The 19,185-nt window shown below is 48.4% G+C and overlaps 1 protein-coding gene across 5 annotated transcripts; it reads right to left on the bottom strand.

Annotated features, from left to right (window-relative positions):
• Window positions 1–126: 126 nt before the first annotated feature.
• On the bottom strand, window positions 127–18,161 carry U2af2 (U2 small nuclear RNA auxiliary factor 2). 5 transcript variants are annotated; one of them, XM_021663511.2, is made up of 12 exons: window positions 18,026–18,161; window positions 13,771–13,906; window positions 13,015–13,059; window positions 12,630–12,733; window positions 12,137–12,288; window positions 10,774–10,890; window positions 9,803–9,941; window positions 5,355–5,434; window positions 5,158–5,280; window positions 4,793–4,879; window positions 4,304–4,552; window positions 127–877 (listed from the first exon to the last, which is right to left on the bottom strand). In XM_021663511.2, the coding sequence occupies exons 1-12, from the start codon at window positions 18,072–18,074 to the stop codon at window positions 743–745; spliced, it is 1,416 nt and encodes a 471-aa protein (XP_021519186.1). In that variant the 5' UTR covers window positions 18,075–18,161; the 3' UTR covers window positions 127–742. The 5 variants fall into 5 exon arrangements, with proteins under 5 accessions (XP_021519186.1, XP_021519185.1, XP_060223088.1 ...); XM_021663510.2 differs by having other exon boundaries at window positions 4,781–4,879; XM_060367105.1 differs by lacking the exon at window positions 13,015–13,059.
• Between the last annotated feature and the right edge of the window lie 1,024 nt (window positions 18,162–19,185).

Below are 19,185 nucleotides of genomic sequence, written 5' to 3' on the forward strand. Positions count from 1 at the left end.
CAGAGCTCGGGACACCGGAACCGTCTGAACTACCACCTGGGCACTCTCTTGTGGGACCCGCCTCCCTCCACACCCACGACCGAAAGAGACGGGCAGACACACTGGACACAGAAGGGGCTCCATAAATAAAATACAACAAAATGTTTAATGAGCAAATTCGTATTAGCAAATATGAAACTGCCACAGAGAGGAGGAGCAGGACAGAGACCACGGGCTGAGGGTCATGAAAAGAATAAGAACCAACTACTTAAGAAACCAGGGTGTAGAACAGGGAGGACCAGAAGCCGGAGGATGGGAGGTGTGGTCCTGCAAAGGGAGAGGGCAGGGCACAGGGCCAGACAACAAAATTCAAAATAGTTTGGCCATAAAATATAAACACACTATGTTCCTACCATGGGGAAAGGGAGAAGGAAAGAGGTGTAAGGAATAAGAGGCTGTTTGGGAAGGGGCTGTGGGGGTCCTACCCGCCCTTGCTGTGCACACAGTCCCCATCCCAGCCCCTTCCCTCTGTGTCTCTGTGTGGATGCATGTATCTGTGGTGGGCCTGTGTGCACTTGCCCAGCCCCCTTCCTGCCCTAGCCCCCCACCCCCCACCCCCCTTAATTGCTGCCATTCCAGTTGCTGCCGGCTGTCATTCGGCTGTCACTCCTCTGCCCATCATCTTCAGAGGGGAGAAAGGAGGGGGAGGCAGGTGGGGAGAAAGTCCCCAGCCAACCCTGCCCCCACCCTCCCCTGACCACCTCTACCAGAAGTCCCGACGGTGGTAAGAGTCAGGGTCACAGTATTTTGTGACCACCACTCTGTTGGCGAACTTGCGGCCGGTTAGACCCTGCATGGCTTTCTGGCAGTCAAACACAGAGGTGAACTCCACAAAGATCTGTAGGAACAAGAGGCAGATCTGTGAAAAGGCTGGCTCCTGGCAACTAGTCAGCATTAAGTCCAAATCAACACAGGAAATGAGAGAACACTCACCACAAACTGCAGAGAGGAAGTTTGAGGGTGCTCACCCAAATGTTCTCAAAGACCCAACAACAGAGCACAGAACAGACACATCACAGAAATGATAACAAGCAGGCCTAAGTCATCGGAGTTCATAGGGCAAGTGGCTGCAGAGAGCTCCCCAAGCCACTACAAGTCATGCTCTCCCCAGACAGTAGGTAAAAAAAGCTCAGAAATTACGATTCAAGCCCAAAACGGATTAAAGGAAGCCCATCTATTCATCTATCTTGCTTGAACCATCTGCTCACCTAACACAGGGAACTGTACAACCACTGCCCTACTTCAACAAACAAACCAGCTTGACTTTAAAATGGAGTGAGAGAATATGAGATAAAACTCACAGAAACTTGATGGGACCAACAAGATGGTCTGGTGGGTAAAAAACACTTGCTGTACAACTCTCACACCCTGATTCAACCTCCTTGACCAATTTTGGAAAGATCTGACTCCTCCTGAAAGTTGTTCCATGCTTGCAGAAACACAAAAATAAGTTTAAAATGTTTTTTTTTTTTTAAAGAAAAGAAACCACAACTGAATTCGGGGGTTGGACATTTTGGAGACATTAACATTTGGAAAAAAACTTAGCTAGACTAGACACCAAGAAAGTAATGAAGACTTGTTTGCTGTAATATGGCATTCTTTGGTTAAAAAAAAAAAAGTGAGGCTATCAGGCTAACACACTGGTTCTCAACTAGGGACAGAATATGCCCCTGGAAGATAATGAGTCATGTCTGTTATCACAAAGAAGGTGTGGCACCTACTCATTCACTGGCAAACCCCAAAACACTTATCTATTCCAAAATGTCAATAATTGAGAAGTAGTGCTAAGTTTCTAAGATGAACTCTGAGACATGCTTTGTGTACTGCACTGCGTAAGCTAGGTGTTGAGGATACACACCTCCAATTCCAGCACCAGAGAGGCTCAGGCTCACTGGCCCAAGGACCGCATGGGCTACACAATAAGACCCAATCTCAAAGCAGAGACAATTAAAACCACCCCCCAAAATATTAGTAACTTAAAGCTGAGTAATATATATTAAACATCTGTATCAGTCTCTTCGTTTTAGAAGACAAGTTTAAGAACAGAATAACAAGGTGCATATAGTAGTACATGCTTGTAGTACCATGATTTCAAGGCTAGCCAGCCTAGGCAATATAGCAAAACCCCATCTCAAACGAAGAAAAGCCCCATCTCAAACGAAGAAAAGCCCCATCTCAAACGAAGAAAAGCAATTAAAAAAAAAAGTCAGCTGTTCAAGAAGCCAGTCTCTGCATTCACTTTCTCCTTTATTTATTCAACCTCCCCCCCCCCCTTAAGCCAGGCTTCCATATTAATTAATGTGCCAGACTGAAGCAGACTGACAGTGGCATATCAAATACTGGCACAGAAGCAGGCAGGCGGCTTTTTAGCCAGATAGTCTTCCTTTAGACCACCACCGCAAGGCCTCTGCCTCATTCCCAAGGTGCACCTGAAACCTGGCCAGCTTCCCTTATGAATTCCCACATGTGAGTTTATGAATCCTCACCCACTTGGCGTTCCCATCTGCCCAGCCAACTGCTTTCTAGCAATCTCTATTACAGTATCTAAGTAACCTCAAAGGCAGTGGGCCCAAAGCTGGCTGTGGCCCTCCAGCTCACCTGCTCACCAGCCTTGCTTCTCACATGCTTCTCAGCATCTCCTGGGCTTTCTCCCTCCCCATCTCTGCAAACCCATACCTATCACCAAGATAGGGTCCGTTAAAGGATCAAGCTTCCCCAACCCATCCATTTCTCTCATCACCCATTATAGTCACTTATGGACAGAGATGTAGTTCTGAACGTCACTGGGCAATTTCACCACTTCAAATTTTATGGGAAATACAAACTACCTAGTATCACTAAATGATATCACCTTACAGGACTGTATGCAGTAGCATACCTATCCTCCAGCACAGGACCACACTTTGAAGCACACCACCGTCTTTCTCCCAGATTAAAAGAAACTTGCAGGGCACAGTGGCACATGCCTATAATCCCATCAGAGAAAGAGGAGGGGAGGCAGACACAGGCAGATTTCTGTTGAGTTCAAGGCCAGCCTGGTCTACAAAGTGAGTCCTAGACAGGCAGGGTTACACACAGAGAAACACTGTATCAAAAAACAAACAAAAATAATGATAAAATTAAATTTTAAAAAACCCTCATAGATCACCTGGCTCATGTCTCGACCCTCTTCATACATTCATCGTACTAGCTGTCATTACATCAGCCTTCCTCTATCCTTGAATCCCTACTCCTCTACAAGAAATCTCTAGGCTTCTTCCTCAAGTTCATAAGGACCTCCCCAGTTTTTCCTGCAAAGGTGGCCTCTTCTCTCACAAATCCTGCTCATATCCCTTTCAGCCATACCAGTGGTTCCAAGAAACCAATGGCTGAACATCCTGCCCTTCTCTCACTAATCCACAATCTTGCCATGCAGCAATCAACTGTACAGGAGCAGAACAAGTCCCTACTTTGAGTATTCCCACTACCAACCACACACACCAGCAACTACCTGGGGTCTCTTGCTTTCTGTCCATTGGCCTAGGACAGACTGAATAGCAAGATAACCTCACCTCACTGAGCCTTACTGCCACCTTTCAACTACTAACCACCTATCTAAACTAGAACCTGGGCCTATGAATGTGGCTCAGTGGTAAAACACTTGTCTAGCTAGCATATGAAATGCCCTGAATTCGATCTTCAGTACTGCCCAACACAACACCCTAGCAACAGTGTCCCCAACGGGCATTTGTGTTTAAGAGCTCTGTTCACCACCAAATCTGAGTGCCACCAACCCTCAGCAACACCTTCCAAGGTGGACATCAGCACTTATATAAACCTAGCACAGTGCAAAAGTAATAATTCAGTGGCTTCTGAAATAAAAATCACAAACATGATGCCTAGCTGCGTGGCTTATCACCTCTGTGCCACACCCTACGAAAAGGCTCAGGAACCACTAAGAGAATACAAATGCAGCTTCAAGGAATACTTGGCACATGAGATACATAGTGAGGTATGTGGTAACTTTCTCTTCACCTCACAGACAAGGCAGGCAAAGCTACTTGCAAAAGGATCCCACAAGAAAAAAAAGAAAAAAAGAGAGAAAAAAAAATAGGTTCTGAACCAAGTCACATCAATATAGAGCCCAAATCCACTACAAGCCCGAAGTCCCCAGAAGGCCTTGATCCTCTCTGGGTCCCCTGAATTACCCATAGCCGAAGAGAAAGGTATTGAGGGGTGCAGAGGGTGGTAAGGAGAGCACACAAAACAAACAGGGTACCCTGACCTTTCCACAGCCAGGCACCTCGACGCCATCCACAGGCCGGGGAATTTCAATGGACTTGACCAGCCCATACTTGCTGCATTCGTCTCTTACATCCTCTACAATCTCCTCATACTCCTCATCGTCCAGCAGCTCCTCAGGCAGCACCATGTTCATGAGACACAGGACCTCAGTTGGGTGACCGCCCATTTGCACCTGAGAGCTCATCAGGCCAGGCACTTGAAGGGTCACAGGTGTCTGATTGATGGTGCTCTGTGGGGTCAGGGAGAACAGAGATATCACAGAATGGCTCAGACTAGCCTCCCTCCATTCACACTTGTGCCTCTCACATCCAACTAGGGGGATCATTCCTCTACTTAAACACTTAAAAACCCATTGCCCAAATCCCCTCCCATGAAAACTGGGGCAGAACTTAAGAAAACCTTCCCGTCCAACCCTTCCCACCCCCAAGGTCCCTCTAGCCAATGGAAGATGACGTGCCGGGAGGCTCACCAGCGTGGCATTCTTGGCTCCCACACTCGCCCTCTGGACAAGCAGCTTCTTGTCCCCTAGCTGCATCCCATTCAGACCAGCAATGGCCTATGGTCAGAGGATGAAGGGTGGAAGGGGTGCAGGAGAGGTACAGGTCAGGAATCAGGGGGTCCAGCATTTCCCCCAAAGAACCAGGCATTGGTTGGGAAAGAGTGGAAGGCAAAGGGCATTAAGTTTGGAAAGAGGCAAACCAAGGGAAAAGGAGTGAGTCCCCACAAGGCCTTGCTTCAGATTAACCACCTCCCCCCCAGCCCAAGAACTAAGCTTGGAAACAGAGCAGGTTAGGAAAGGCAGATGGAGCAAGCAGCTAGGCACTCAGGGCTCACCTGATCTGTAACGTTGATGTCCACGTACTCACAGAAGGCATAGCCCTTGGAGAGCCCTGTGGCACTATCTTTGACCAAGTTGAAGGCCTTAAGAGGCCCAAAGGATGTCAGCAGCTCTTTCACCTGTAAAGGCCCAAAAATCCATCAAGATTTGGTCAGGCTGAGAGAGGTAGCTAGCAAAGGAGAAGAGGATTTACCTGGTCATCATTCAGGTAGTTGGGCAAACCCCCGATGAACAGTTTGTGGGCAGAGTCTGGGACTACAGTGGACACAACTCCTAAAGACAAAAAAAGGTATATAAAGATTTCAACTCCAATAAAGTCATTACCCAACACCAAGTAAGAAAGTTGGGAGTGGTGACATACACACTTATCTTTCAGCATTTAGGAGGGTAAGGCAGAAGGATCAGTCTCAAAAAAAAAAAAAAAAAAAAAAATTCTACAGTGAGCCCCTTCACAAGTCTTATCCTACCTAAGATATCCAATAAAGATTGGAGGAAGCTAAACTATACCCATCTCAATCTTGTCCACACATCCCCTTTTTCTGACAAGTACACGAGCATAAAACAGCAACAATTAAACATGAAACATCCCCCTAAGAACTGACAACCATCTAGGAACATCTCATCTCATTCAACTGCTCAATCCTTTGTCTTCAGGGTCCTGTAGCCTCTTCAGGGGTGGCTTGCCTTCTGAGGTAATGTGACATGAAGAATCTCAGAACATGCCTTGGTACTGGCTGCCACAGCAGTGGTGACTGAGAAGGCATGTTCAGGATCCATATAACACTCCAATATAAAAATAACTACATGGTGATTATCAACTGAGTTTTGCACGACTTCTCTACTCAACTCTGGATCCATGTATAGGTGATAGCCAAACACTTCTTAGCACATCACACAAACTTCACCAATATTAACACTTTTAATTATTAAGAGCCATCATCAGGTCCCAGCATCAATCTAGCCTTAACTCCTCAGTTCAAAAGTCCAACTATGAATAGCCTCTATTTTTTCAGCTTTCCCCAATACTAAGCACAATGATCCATTGGAATCTAGAAAAGCATCAAGGAAGATACTAAAGGGACACAGCCTAGAGCCTGAACCACTGTGCCCCATCAATCTTCCAGGCTATCATCTGCCCCCACTGTCAACTCTTTAGCCCCAGCAGGCATCAATTCAGATATTTCTAAGCAACCCAGATGTATCCCAGTAGTGGAGTCAGACAGACTACAACAGACCTAAGCTGGAGTGCCACTATGACAAGCAGAAGCATTGAGAGCCAGGCCACATCCAGGGCTGCCATAAGCCAGGGCCAACCGCTTTAAAATTCTACCTGGGGCTGGAGAGATGGCTTAGCAGTTAAGAACACCTGCTGCTCTTGCAGGGCACCCAGGTGCAGTTTCCCAACACACACATGATGACTCCCAACCATCCCTAACTCCAGTTCCAGGGAAATTCAACTCTCACTCTTCTGACCTCCTTTGGGCACCAGGCATGCATACAGTACAGCCTTGTATGCAGACAAAATGAAACTGAAAAGTTTAATTTACCTCACACAGTAGGTACAAAAGTCCCAGCTTAATGCAGAAGATAAAGGTGACTTCTAGAGCCCAACTCAACAAAGGGAGCTCAGCAGTCTTGGCTCTGCACCAGCCTCTGACAAGTGAGCAGCAAGGCAGCAGCTACACCCCAAGTACAGTATGGTAATTACTGTGCTGTATCTCAGAAGCAGCACAAGGTAGGACCCAAGCTGCATTCAATTCTTGGCTGCCTACACCTACAAGACAGGCAATCACCACACCACATACAGGGCACATACACAAGCTACTGAATCCCAGGCATACAAGGTGCTAACACTTGTAGTAGAAGAGCTTCATTTCCGTGGAAACAGAGCTCCAGATTCCACTCCAGATGATGTCAATGTAAAATTACCAGCCCATACTCTCACCAGGGAAGAAGTCAGCCTTCCAATTTACAAGCTGTTTTTTAACCCTATGATCAAGAAGTTTATTGGATTTCATCATAAGCTTTTCCTCTTTAGTCTATGTAGTGACATCTGTTTTCCTCCTTCGGAAGAGCAAGTTCAGAAAACAAGATAGGGGACCTTCAGGCAGAATTCTACTTGCTGCTGCCTCCTCCAAAGTAGTAATGGTGTGTGGAAGCACAGTCAGAGCTGCAAAGCCAGGCCTCTTCAAGTAGGCACATCCAGAGAGACTCACGAGTGATCTTCCTAGTGTTTAATCAAAACAGAGCAGAGACTCCCTACAGAAGAGCCTTGCCACTTAGCAGCATAATCCAAAGTAACTATGCCTGTATCTACATGCTTTCAGCACAAAGGTTAACACGAGTACAGAGAAAAGCTAGGCAGGGACTCTAGGACAAACCTGTACAGCCCAGGATACCTATGAATTTCATGACCATGACAAATTATTAACCATCATTCATAGCTCTCCTCCTCTGTGAAATGACAATTCCACATTCTATAGCAGATGTCAAACTGTGACTAACACTCAAGAGAGACAGGTGTTGTGTGGCACATGCTTGTGATCCCAATACCAGAGACAGAAAGCCAAGTTGGGAGACCAGGTTGGGATACACAGTATACCGTATAACAAAAAAACTCAAGCCAGGCCTGCTAGTACAAGCCTGTGATCCCAACTATGCAAGAGGATCCAAAAGCTCAAGGTCTCCTTGGGTAACACAGAGACCTTGCCTCGAAATACTAGCAAAAAGGTTGAGGATATCAAGTGGCAGACTACCTGCTTAGCACATGAAAGGCTCTTAAGTTCACTTCCTAGTACCACAATGACAACAGGAATAAAAATAGGTAACAAAAAAGGCCTGTGTGTCAAAATTTATTTGTAAAAAACAAGCAGTGGGTCATGACTCCAATGATCCAGGGACAGGTAGCACCTGGCAAACCACACAGTAAGAACAGCAGGTGGCTGGTTATTTATGTAATTAAAGAGCAATCTTAATGATACATTTAGTGGCAAGAGGTTTAAACAAGATGTTCTAGAGCTTCAACTAAAGGATGTACCCAAAGTCATCGAGCAACCTGGACCTAGTGGCACAGGCCTATAATCCCAACTACTCAGACAGCTGGGACCAGGAGGCTCAAGTTCCAGGCCTGCCTAGGCAAACTTGAACCATATCTCAACTTAACAACTTCAAAGGGGCTTTTTGGTCAGAGGTAAGGCACCTTCCTAACTAGTAAAAGGTTCAATCCCCAGTACTACAGTAAATTGGATTTCTCCTGAACCTCCACCTTTCACTTCCTCAGTGCTGTAATAACAGGCATGTACTACCATGCCCAGTCTTATTCGGTGCTGGGTAATGAACCCAGGACTTCCTGTATGCTAGGCAAGCACTGTAACTGCACTGCAACCTCTGCCCATAAAAACAATAAAAATTATACTGAATTCCTATGCTCCCATTTTCCTTAACCTCCACTGTTCATATATTTGTAACTATTCCCATCCTTTCCCTCCCTATGTGAGTAACCAAAGAGGATCTTTGGAGATTGTGTAGCTATGTCAGAGGTCCCAGACTGTCTGGCAAGTATTCTCAGTAAATGTTATAAGGAGGCCTGGAAGATGGAATTCCCACCCTCTGTGTGTCTTCATGCCCTGGGCAGCCCTCCTTGTCCAGGTTTCCATGCTTGCCTGCTGAACTCAGGTAGCTGTGCCCCCAACATGTTCATTTTAGACCTAGGTATGTAAAGAGTGGAAAGAAGCACCAACCTCACCAGAACTTGCAGTAAGAAAGCATTCGATAGTTGGAGCCCTAACTGCAAATCCTCCATTGGCAGGAATATGGCCCTTCTCTTATGTAAAGGGGTGACTTGGTTCCAATGGGCATCCTATAAATGCTGAGCACCAGCCAGCAGGACCCAACATTCTACAAATTCCAATCAGCCTCAGACCTGTGCCTCACTCACTTAGCTAGAACTCTAGCACCAGTGCTTCCTGAAGCCCAGCAGGGCATCAAACAGCCTACACATATCTATTTATAACCCATCTTACCTGCCAAATGCTGGATCAGCAAACTACAGCTTATAGGAAGATACACAGAGCCTTTACACTCTGAAAGACTAGTGCGGAATGTAAAAAAAAAAAAAAAAAATTCACACACAAACCCTATTTTCAGTGACCCTGTCTGAATATTTCACACTGAGTATCTATTGTGACCAATCAGAGGTGATACTAAATCACCAATGAGGTGATACTACATGCACTACAGGAAACAGAGCCAAAACACATGACACAGAAATGAGTGAATAACAACATGCTAGGACCACACACCAGGACTATGAAGACAGTCTATTGATATGTACCTATAGATATACATATACACACAACAAGCCCTGAAAATTTTAGGGCCAAGAGTCCAAGGCAGGAACAATGCCCAACCTGCAAGCTCCACACTTCCCAGGAACACCTCTGATCTGTACCTGGCTCTGACATTTACAAGCTATGAGTTCTCAGATCAGGGCTTACCACCTCAGAGGTCCAGGACACCTGTCAAGCTATCAACAGCCATAGCACACACGCCATCTCCAAACAATTCTAGCTGGGCTAAATGGAGGAACCTGGGTTAAGGGAAGTGTAACGCACACACACACACCAATAAATTCCCACTCACCAGGCACATAAACAGAGGGGTTCTCTGACATGCCAGGCAGTGGCTGGTAGTCATGAGGTCTTCGAATCTTCAATGACTGGCCCTGGAAGATGATGCCATCAAAGGCCATGGCCTGGGTTGTCTCATCCACTGACCGGAACTGAAGGAAAAGCAGCAGCAGAGCTAAGGGTTAGGCAGGGACTAGAACAGAAACCAGCTCCCAAGACTCTTAACTTTCCTCCCTCTTGTATAAACAAGTCATGTACCAAACCCTGGGCTGGACAATGGGAAGAGCTAGAAGATTGCTTCTAGAAGCTCATACTATAGAAAGCAAGTATCTTGGCACTCAACAGATATGAAAGCAAACACACAAGCTCTGATAATGTTGGGAAGGAACCAACTGCTGAGAAGTCAGCATGGAAAAGTTAGGCCAACTGACTTAGGTGACAATGACAGCTCAGGCTTTCTGATGAAGTAACATTTAAGCTCAAGTCTCCAAAAGTACAAATCAAAGTGGACTCTTGGGCAAGTGCAGACTGAGGGAATACTCAAAAATCTCTTCAGCAGCCTAGATCATGTCCACACCTCAACTGTGTTTTAAGAGGATGGCCCCAGAGTCCGGTTAGGTCTTCACAGAGAGTTGGAAAGTAACTGCCAAGAAACGTGACTTATAAACATCTAGAGTGAATTGCCTCAGCCTAGTCCCCAAATAGGAGGAAGCATATTGTGCCCTCTAGAAGATCAGTGTGGCCTAGGTCAAAGAGTCTCAAAATAATAATAATAATAATAATAATAATAATAATAATAAACAACAATAAAGTAGGGACCAAACAGGCCTCCCAGGCAAGAGAGAACACTGGAAGACATAAGACAAGATGAGGACTGCAGGGCTCCTCCAGCAGCCAAAAGGAAAATGGGGTGCAGAGAAGGCAGTCAGCATGGGCAGCACAGACCAGGTCCACTATCCCTTACTCCATCACTGGAAAGCTCACCTCCAAAAAGGCAAAATTCTTGTCTTGATTGATCTGCACAGCCAAGACTGGGTTGCCAGGGGCCTGAGTCAAACCCCCTAAGCGCATCTGGGCATTGAAGAAGTCCATCATAGCCTCCTGCAGAGGGAATAGGAGACAGGGGAGGGCGGGGAGGGAGGTGGAGAGAGGAGGGGAAGGGTGAGAGAGGGAGACACAGAGGGGTTTGGGGGTAATGGGAGAGGAATGAGGGAAGGGAGAAGGGGGAGGGAAAGGGACAGTGGAATATGGGTCAGGAGTGTAGAGGTCAATAGTAGGAACAAATGCAGGAGAAAAATGAGAAGACAAAGAGGAAACAATACCAAAGGACAGGAGACAAGAGCCAATGGGCCAGACAGGACAGGCATGAGGGATGAGCCATGGAACCCAAAAAATTATAATGAAAGTTATTCAAGAAAAGATGGAAGAATATGACAGCAAGAGAAAAAAACATGAGGATGACACAAAGAAGAAATACCCAGTGCAGACAAGGCAGGAAAAGGCAAGAGAGTAACAAGCAGGAAGAGAAAGACAAGCAAAGGGACAGGAAGGGAGCCCAGAGAGGCAGAACAAAGAGTAGAGTGCAGGGGCAGGGAGGAGTGGAGGAACAGGGGAGAAAGGGGGAGGGTGGGAGGGGAGGAGAAAAGAGTGATGTGGAGGGATCTGGCCCTGGAGTCCGGGGGCTGGTTTATCAAATGTAGCAAAGTGCAGGTTGAGAAAGTCAGAATGGACCTTACTTGCCTTCGACGATGGTAGCAAACTTTTTGTTGCTACGAGGGATCTCAGCCCCACAATATTTCACTTTAAAGAGAAATGGAAACAACTCTTTGATCTCGGGATTCTCAGGGGGTGCCACGGGAAGGGGGGGGAGAGGGATGGGGTAAAGGAGCGGTGGGGAAGGTTGGGGAGGTCAGGACTATAAAAAATAAAAGAACAGCGACCATGGGAGGGATGTGGGGAAAGGATGTGGATAGATGGCAGAAAAGGAGAGCATGTCAGAAAAACTGCAGGGACGTGCGTCTGTTTGTATGTGTGCCGAGTCTCCCTCTCTGTCTCTCTCCAACACGTAGGTACAATATGTAGGTAAGTACGTTATGTGTGTGTTTGATCCCTGGGTTGCTGGAGGAGGTTGGGGAAAGGGAGAAGGGAGAGGGGAAGAGGAGGGAGGGAGGGGCCACCCCCAGCCCGGCCCCTGGCTGGCTCAACTCCATCCGTCCATCTGGGAGGGGGCCGGGGGGTCTTGCAGGAACAGAGTCTGACCCGTGCAGGTTGGGGAAAGGGAATAAAGGGAGGGAAGGAACAGGATGGGGAAACAGGGGAGAGGGCAGGGACAGGAGGAGGGCAGTACCTCAGTGATGCCAAAAGGAATATTGCCCACGTAGAGACGTCTGGCCTGTCTGGTCATCTGGCTCCCAACCACAGGCACCGGCGTTGGGGTCACAGCCAGACCATCAGGAGTCATGGTGGGGAGAAGGGCAGTGGCTGGAATCTGACCCGCAGCTTCAAGATGTATAAAGAGATTAGCAACCCTAAAACCAGGACCATTCAGACCATTCATACACTCACCCCACCCACCCTCCAGCCTACTTCATCTGAAAGCTCTTCAATTAGCCAAGTCAAACTCAACAGCAGGGCTCCATCCAATATCCACTACTAAAACTAAAAACCCTGGCTCCCTAAGGGGCCCAGAATGGAAGATTTCTTTCCTCCTCCAGCAGGGATTCCCTTGGTAGGTACCAGAAGCCCTTGGGTATGAACCTTCAGTCTCACCAAGAACATGCGCGCATGCACAGACACACACATTAAACCCCTACAACAGACCACGGCAGAGAAGGGCCTACCTTGCATGGCCTTGTACTGCATTGGGGTGATGTGCTCAAAGCCAGGTGGTGGCACGTCCCAGTATTTACGAACCTTCTTCTTCTTCTCATGGCGGGGGGAACGACTGGGGAAGTGGGGGAGGGGAAAATGGGGCAGGGCAACCGAAGTCTGACCAACAATAGGCCTGCAACTCCCCTGCCAGGAGCACCTCCCAGACCTCCACACCCTCCCACACATGAGTGCCACTCTCTCCAGGAGGGAGAGCTGGGTCTGGGAAGGGACACTGGCATAAGAGCCTCTTCCCCAGTGCTCGAGCCAGGGTGAGAATGCAAGGCAGGCAAGATGCACAGGTGAGGAAGGAGGAGGGAGTGGACATGGGGCAGAAGGGACAGAAGAGAAGCTCACATCAATCCACCGTGCTCCTCTTTAGCTCCTCTGGTCAAAGGTTTGCTGGGGGGCGGGAGGGAAAGGTATGGGGAGGAATGATTGGGGACTTCTGTCTTCCCCATCCAATATACCCCATCAAGGTCACTGAACCCCAGGACTGAGGCAGGACCGAGAACACGCACATGCAGGCCCCCTCAGCCCTGCCAATCCCTCCCAACCCTCCCACTCCCAGGAAAGAGGAAGTAAGGACAAGGAGAAGCAGGGAGAAATTAGACGACTGTGACTGTATGGAGAAAGACTCTTCACATAGCGCACACTTCCTTACCTAGAAGGAATAGAAAATGAGGGTAACCCAGAAAAGGAAGATGACTCTAAGTCACTATACCAAAACTAGTCCCTACAACCAACAGCCTGGAGCTGGAAATTAAAAGCCCAAGATTTAGATACTGCCCTACTCCAGAACTCCAAGAAAGCAGGAACAATGCCAGTGTTTTCCAATACAGCCCCCAAACAGAATCAGAGAGCAAGAACAACCAATTGGGCCCTTAAAAACAGAGAAAGCTTTGCCTTTAGAGGGGGAGGGGAAAAAAAACAACTCATTCCCTGTCCCCAGGAACTATTGCCCCCAGCAACCCACACTGCCAACAGAGAAACTGAAGAAATCCCATAAAATGAGAAAATGAATTCAAAGCAGACCAAACAGCACCTACACAGAATAACCATGCAGACCCAGGCTGACAGAGGGTTCAGCTACAGGTCCCAGAGCTCTAGTACCTTCGACGTCTCCTGTCCCTGGAGGCACTGCGTTGGTCCCTGTTACGCCGATCTCGGCTCCGGCTCCTGCGCTTACGATCCCGACTTCGAGAGCGGCTGTGGCTACGCTTCCGATGCCGGTTCTCCTTGTCCCGTTCTTGAGAAGTATGAGAAGAAATGGGATGAGTAGAGAGTAAGTGTAGGCCCAGCCCACCCTGCGCGTGCTGGTGGCTCTGCCAAGACCCAGGGAAGCCACCCCCCCCCCAAGGGAAGGGATTTAATGGAAGGAGACAACAGGCCTCCTGGGTCCACACCCGAGTCCCCCAAGGACTCTGAAGGGACCAAAGGGACAGGGCCTGGAAATGCCCCCGGGGAGTAAGATACCTGAAGATGCTCAAGAGGAGCTGAGGAGCCAGAGAAGACAGAGGAGGCTGGCTCCTGGTCCCCCTCGAGGGCTGAGGGGCCTGACCCAGGGTCGTCCCTGAGAGGGGCAGGGCTAGAGGCTGGGGAAGAGACCCAATGATGTTTTCCTGAAGAAACCCAGTAACCCCTCAGGAAAAAAAACTCTGCAACCAGCTGGTACCCACAGTCCCACCATCAGGTCCAAGGGTTAGGTGCCTGGCAGGATCTAATAACCCTAAGAAGTGAGGAAACTCAACTCCATCCCTTCCCAACTAGGTAAGTAATGGAAGAACAAGCACCCTCTAAAAGGGAGGGGCTTCGTTCTGAATGTACAGAAAGTAAGGAAAAGATACCTCCTTCAACTGATGGTCATCCAAAGTTGAAGTCCAAACCACTAAACCCTCCTTGCCTCACACTTCCTCAAAGCCGAAGGGAGGATGGACTAAAACAAGCACCTTCATTATCTATTCTGCTTCCTTAGCTTCTTTGTCCCCAAGGCTATGACCACTAACAGAGCACACCCTTGCAAGAAAAGGCAAAAAGCCTCAGAGGGCAAAGGCAGGCAGATGGATCTCGAGTTTGAGACCAACCTCGTCTACACAGGAAGTTCCAGGCCAGCCAGACCTACATAGTTAGGCTCCAATTTAAACAAAAATGCAACAATATTACTGGCACCTCAAGGTAGAGGCTAAACCACGATCACCTTTATGTATTTCCTTTATTCCAAGGTACCACTGATTTCTAAACCATCACCCACCCACACAAATGAACACAGCCAAGAGTGATGAGGCACAATTATATTTCCACCATTTGGAAGGCTGAGACAGGAAGTAAGAGTTGGAGGCTAGTAAGTTAAATGAGATCCTATCTCAAAAAAAAAAAAAAATTCTCAAAAACTGTACAGGTGTATCCTAAAGTACTGACTTATGAAACTAGCAGTAGGAAAAAGCAATGAGAAACTTTTCAAAATAGATTTTAAACTCACCACACATTTGTACTTCTCTTCTGCAATAAGTAGGAAAATTTGAAATCTATCTTAACTCCATAAATACTGAGAAAAGCACCCAAGAAAACAGTATCAACCTTGAGATACTTCTACCTGAATCTGCAAAGACAGAATATCTTCATTTACATTTCATTATCAATACTGCTTTGGAAACTGTCAGAGGCTCACAAAGCAGATAAAGAAACTGAGGCACGAGGAGACCATGACTTCCTTAAAGCTCAACAGCTAGGAAATGGTGAAGCCCAAATTGAAGTTGTAATGCCAATAAGTTAAGCAGTAGGCTATATTCTTGATAAAAGATCAGGCAGAACACTCACTCCAGAGTCTGGGTAAATCAACTAAAGGCAAGGAATTTGCATAAAAAAGAATTTGCATGCATTCATGCAAATAATAAAACAATCAAGAGCTAGAAAGAGGCAAGCAATGTGGAATACTGGAACAAGCACAGCACCACATAGCTCTGGAAGAGGGGCCATTTACAAATCCCAAATGTCTTCCCTGCTGGAAAAAAAAAAAAAAAAAAACCTCCAGAGATGAAGCAGTGATAACACTGGGTGCCTAAGACAAAGACAAACTCCCTGGAGACTTAGGGAACTAAGGAAGCTGAGAGATACAGGAAGGCTGGGTCAGAGATACACAGAGCAAGTGTGGCAAGATGGTAGAGCTTTATTGCAAAAAGCAGGAACCTTCTTCTGGCATATACTGATGCTAGACAGTTGAGAAACGGAAACTTCGTTTGCTCTAAATGCTATACTGTAGCTGTCTTATGTGCATCCATCCACCAGCCAACCATCATGAGACAGGGCTCATTACCTTTCCAACACCAGCAGGGACTCAAAAAAGTCATCTACCATAGCCTCAAAGACCAGCTAAAGCAGCTCCACTTGGCGCACAGTGGAACTGGCTTTGCAGTCAGAGCTAGAGGAATTCAGCTTTAAAAAGTATCCAGTTTTCTCTTCCTTGAATGAAGGTTAAGTCTACACCACTCAGGTCTCAAGTTCTTATAGGAATGAATAATATTTAGCATCCATTTTCCCCATCCTTTTATAACTCCAACATCAGGTCTGAGCCATAGACCACCAATTTTCACAATAACAAATACGGCTAATTAGGCACTCAGCATAATCCATGCCACATAGTATATATGCGCTGCTCCGTATAATCTCAGCTACAGTTTTCCACCGACTAATGCATGGAGCTTTTAAGAGAAAATAAAAATTAGAACTTTACACGCCTCAGTTTCTTGCCCAATAAACAGAAAATTACTTTGTCCTCAGAAGGCTGCTACAAAGGATTCACTTAAAACTATTTAGTCAGGTAGCACATGCCTTTAATACCAGCCCTTGGGGGACAGATGAAGGAAGATCTCTGAGTTTCACAAGTTTAAGGACTCAAGGACACCAAGAGCTACACAGAGAAAGCCTGTCTCGAAAGAAAAAAAAGAAAGAAAAAAAATTAGAGCTTAACAAATTGCCTGTACATGGTAAGCCCTGAATTTAATTAATCAGTATGTGCCACCGTTACTAATAAAATTTCGGTGATCAGCATACACGTGACAGATACAAAGCAACATACCTACCGAACATCAATGCAGGTATTTGAACTCAAGTATGTTCAACTCCTAAGCTCCTAACTAGTGCTAAGCAGTACACCTACTCAAAGCAGTCAAACACATTAAGAACACCCAGAAAATTTACTTCTTCCATGTGCACTGTTTCAGTTTCTCTCTCAATTCCACCTTCATTTCAAAGAATTCTCAATGTGTCAACAGTATTCCGAACACAAGAGTTTTAAACCTCAATCCTAAAAAAAAAAAACAAAAAACTGTGAGCCCTTCAAGTCTCAAACCAAAATAAGAAAAAAGAGAGAGAGAGAGATTTGTAGAGATGGATGTCTTATAACTCAACTCTTTCCTCGGGATCCCTAAACCCACGAGCACCGACAGAGCCTTTCTTTCTGATCCATAGTATAGGATCTACCATAGGAGTACCTACCTTACTAACCCGCTTACGGGCCAGATCCCTCTCTCCCACTCTGTTGACTATCTCCCTATCCCTATACTGAGATTGGGTCTAAGCCTGAGTTTAGAATAATGTAGGACCTGGGGGTTGCCTAAAACCCCAAGGGTTAGGGGTTGTTAGGGACATGGAAAACAGGAAGATTCTCGGCCGCCAAAAGCCCCAAGGCCTGTGATTTATGCCCATCAGGAGCACAAAGAATGCAGAGGCTTCCCCCTTTGGCGGGCGAACAGGTGTCGGACACATCTATGGCGCCGCACAACCGGCGACTGACACAGAGACACCGAGACGGTAGAGTTCTGGAGAAACCAAAACATATGCATGTATGTTCACATATGAGGAGGCTCCGAATCCTACAAGCACGGGAAGACCGCGGCGCCGGTCCACGTGAAGGAAGGGGGAGGGAGGGGCGCCCACCACCGCCATCTTGGAAAAAAAGGGGGCGTGGAGAAAGAAGTACGCCAGCCGGAAGCGGAAGCGCCAAGGCGAAAGACAAACGCAGAGTTGAGACCTAACTCATCTTTCTCAAATAAAAGAGAAAAATCAAAAAGGAGAAAAGAAAAAAACCTCGGGTAGAGGAATCCGGCGCGCTCTCGACGCGCAAACGCGACGCAGCGCACCGCCTCCGTCGGGACCACGTGGGCGCGGGAGAGCGCTGCGCGCAGGCGCCCTGAGCCCCGTTCGCCACCCCGTCCCTCGGCTCCGAGAAGGGAAGGTCACGTGAGCAAGGCGCGCGCGGCACCGACCGGGTGGGGGGGCATCGCGCGGGCCTAGGGAAGGGAACAAGGGGGAAATGGCGGAGGGAGCACGGAGCGCAGCAGCAGACCATCCCCAACCCCAGCGCCCTCACCTTGCTTATTCTCGTTGAGCTGCCGCTCGAACTCGTCGAAGTCCGACATGCTTAGGCGGCCGCGCAGGGCCCGGTGCAGCTCTCGCCTCGCCTTGCCGCCCGCCCGCTCAGGCTCCTTCCGCCGCTGGCCCCGGCCACTTCCGGTCCCCGCCGGCGCCCCGCCGCCTACCCAAGCGAGCCCGCAGGCCCCGCCCCGACTCCGCCCCTCGTCCCGCCCGCCCCGCCCCCCTCGAACTGCCCCGAGCTCAGCCCCGAAGGCTGTCGGCTCTTCTCGGACTGTAGACCGTCAGGTCTGGCGGCGGCGGCGGCGGCGGCGGTGGCGGCCCCGCAAATCGCCCGATGTGGGGGTTTCACCGGCTGCCCAAGTCTCGGCAACTTTTCGGAGGAGCGCTTCAACGCTCGGAGGATTGCGTGGGTCCTCGCGCTCCCCTACGCCAGTCCCCTCTGAAGACTCGGGTTTTTCCTGCACCTCAAACCGTCTCAGTTCCTCTGGAGATTTGTCCCACCCCTTGCCGGGCCTGTCCAAGCAGTCGGTCACTTCCAACAATCCTAACCGTCCAGGCCTTCGGCGCTTTCCGAAGGTTTCCAGCGCTCGCTCACGGCCCCTTAAGAGATTAAGCCCGATTCTAATCTTCGGCTCTTTCCGGAGGTTCCACTGGGTCACTCCGCCCCTTCCGGGGAACTTCGTTCCGTTCCGCCACTGCTTTGGGAAGGTCTCACGCGCAGGGGTGAAGTTCGGCTTTTTCCGCCATTGCTTCGGCTCCTTCCGGCTTCGAGAACGGATGAGAGGTGGGTCCGAGAGCTACCGAAGAGGGGCGGGGTCTCAGCTCTTGGCACCTGGATCTTTCGGAGAGCACGGAGGAAAGCCCGACTTCTCGGAGGACCGAGGAAGGTGTACGGGGTAGTAGCAGCCAGCGGGGCAAAGGGTGTACGAGGCCGCTGCCTAGGTTGTAAGCGCGACTTTGAGCGCCTGCGCACGGTGATTGAAGAGGCGGCGAAAGGGGCGTCTGCGCCTGCGTAGCGGTCTGAGGCACGTTTTTCCAGCGCTAGGGAGGAGCCGCCGCTCTAAATCCACATTGCGCTTGCGCGGGATCTCCCCCTTACCCCTCCCTGATGTGCACGAACTCCAAAACCGTTAAACTAGACTGCGCTCTCCCGGT

The sequence above is a fragment of the Meriones unguiculatus genome, chromosome 14 (genome assembly GCF_030254825.1).
Source record: "Meriones unguiculatus strain TT.TT164.6M chromosome 14, Bangor_MerUng_6.1, whole genome shotgun sequence".
NCBI classification, from domain to species: domain Eukaryota; kingdom Metazoa; phylum Chordata; class Mammalia; order Rodentia; family Muridae; genus Meriones; species Meriones unguiculatus.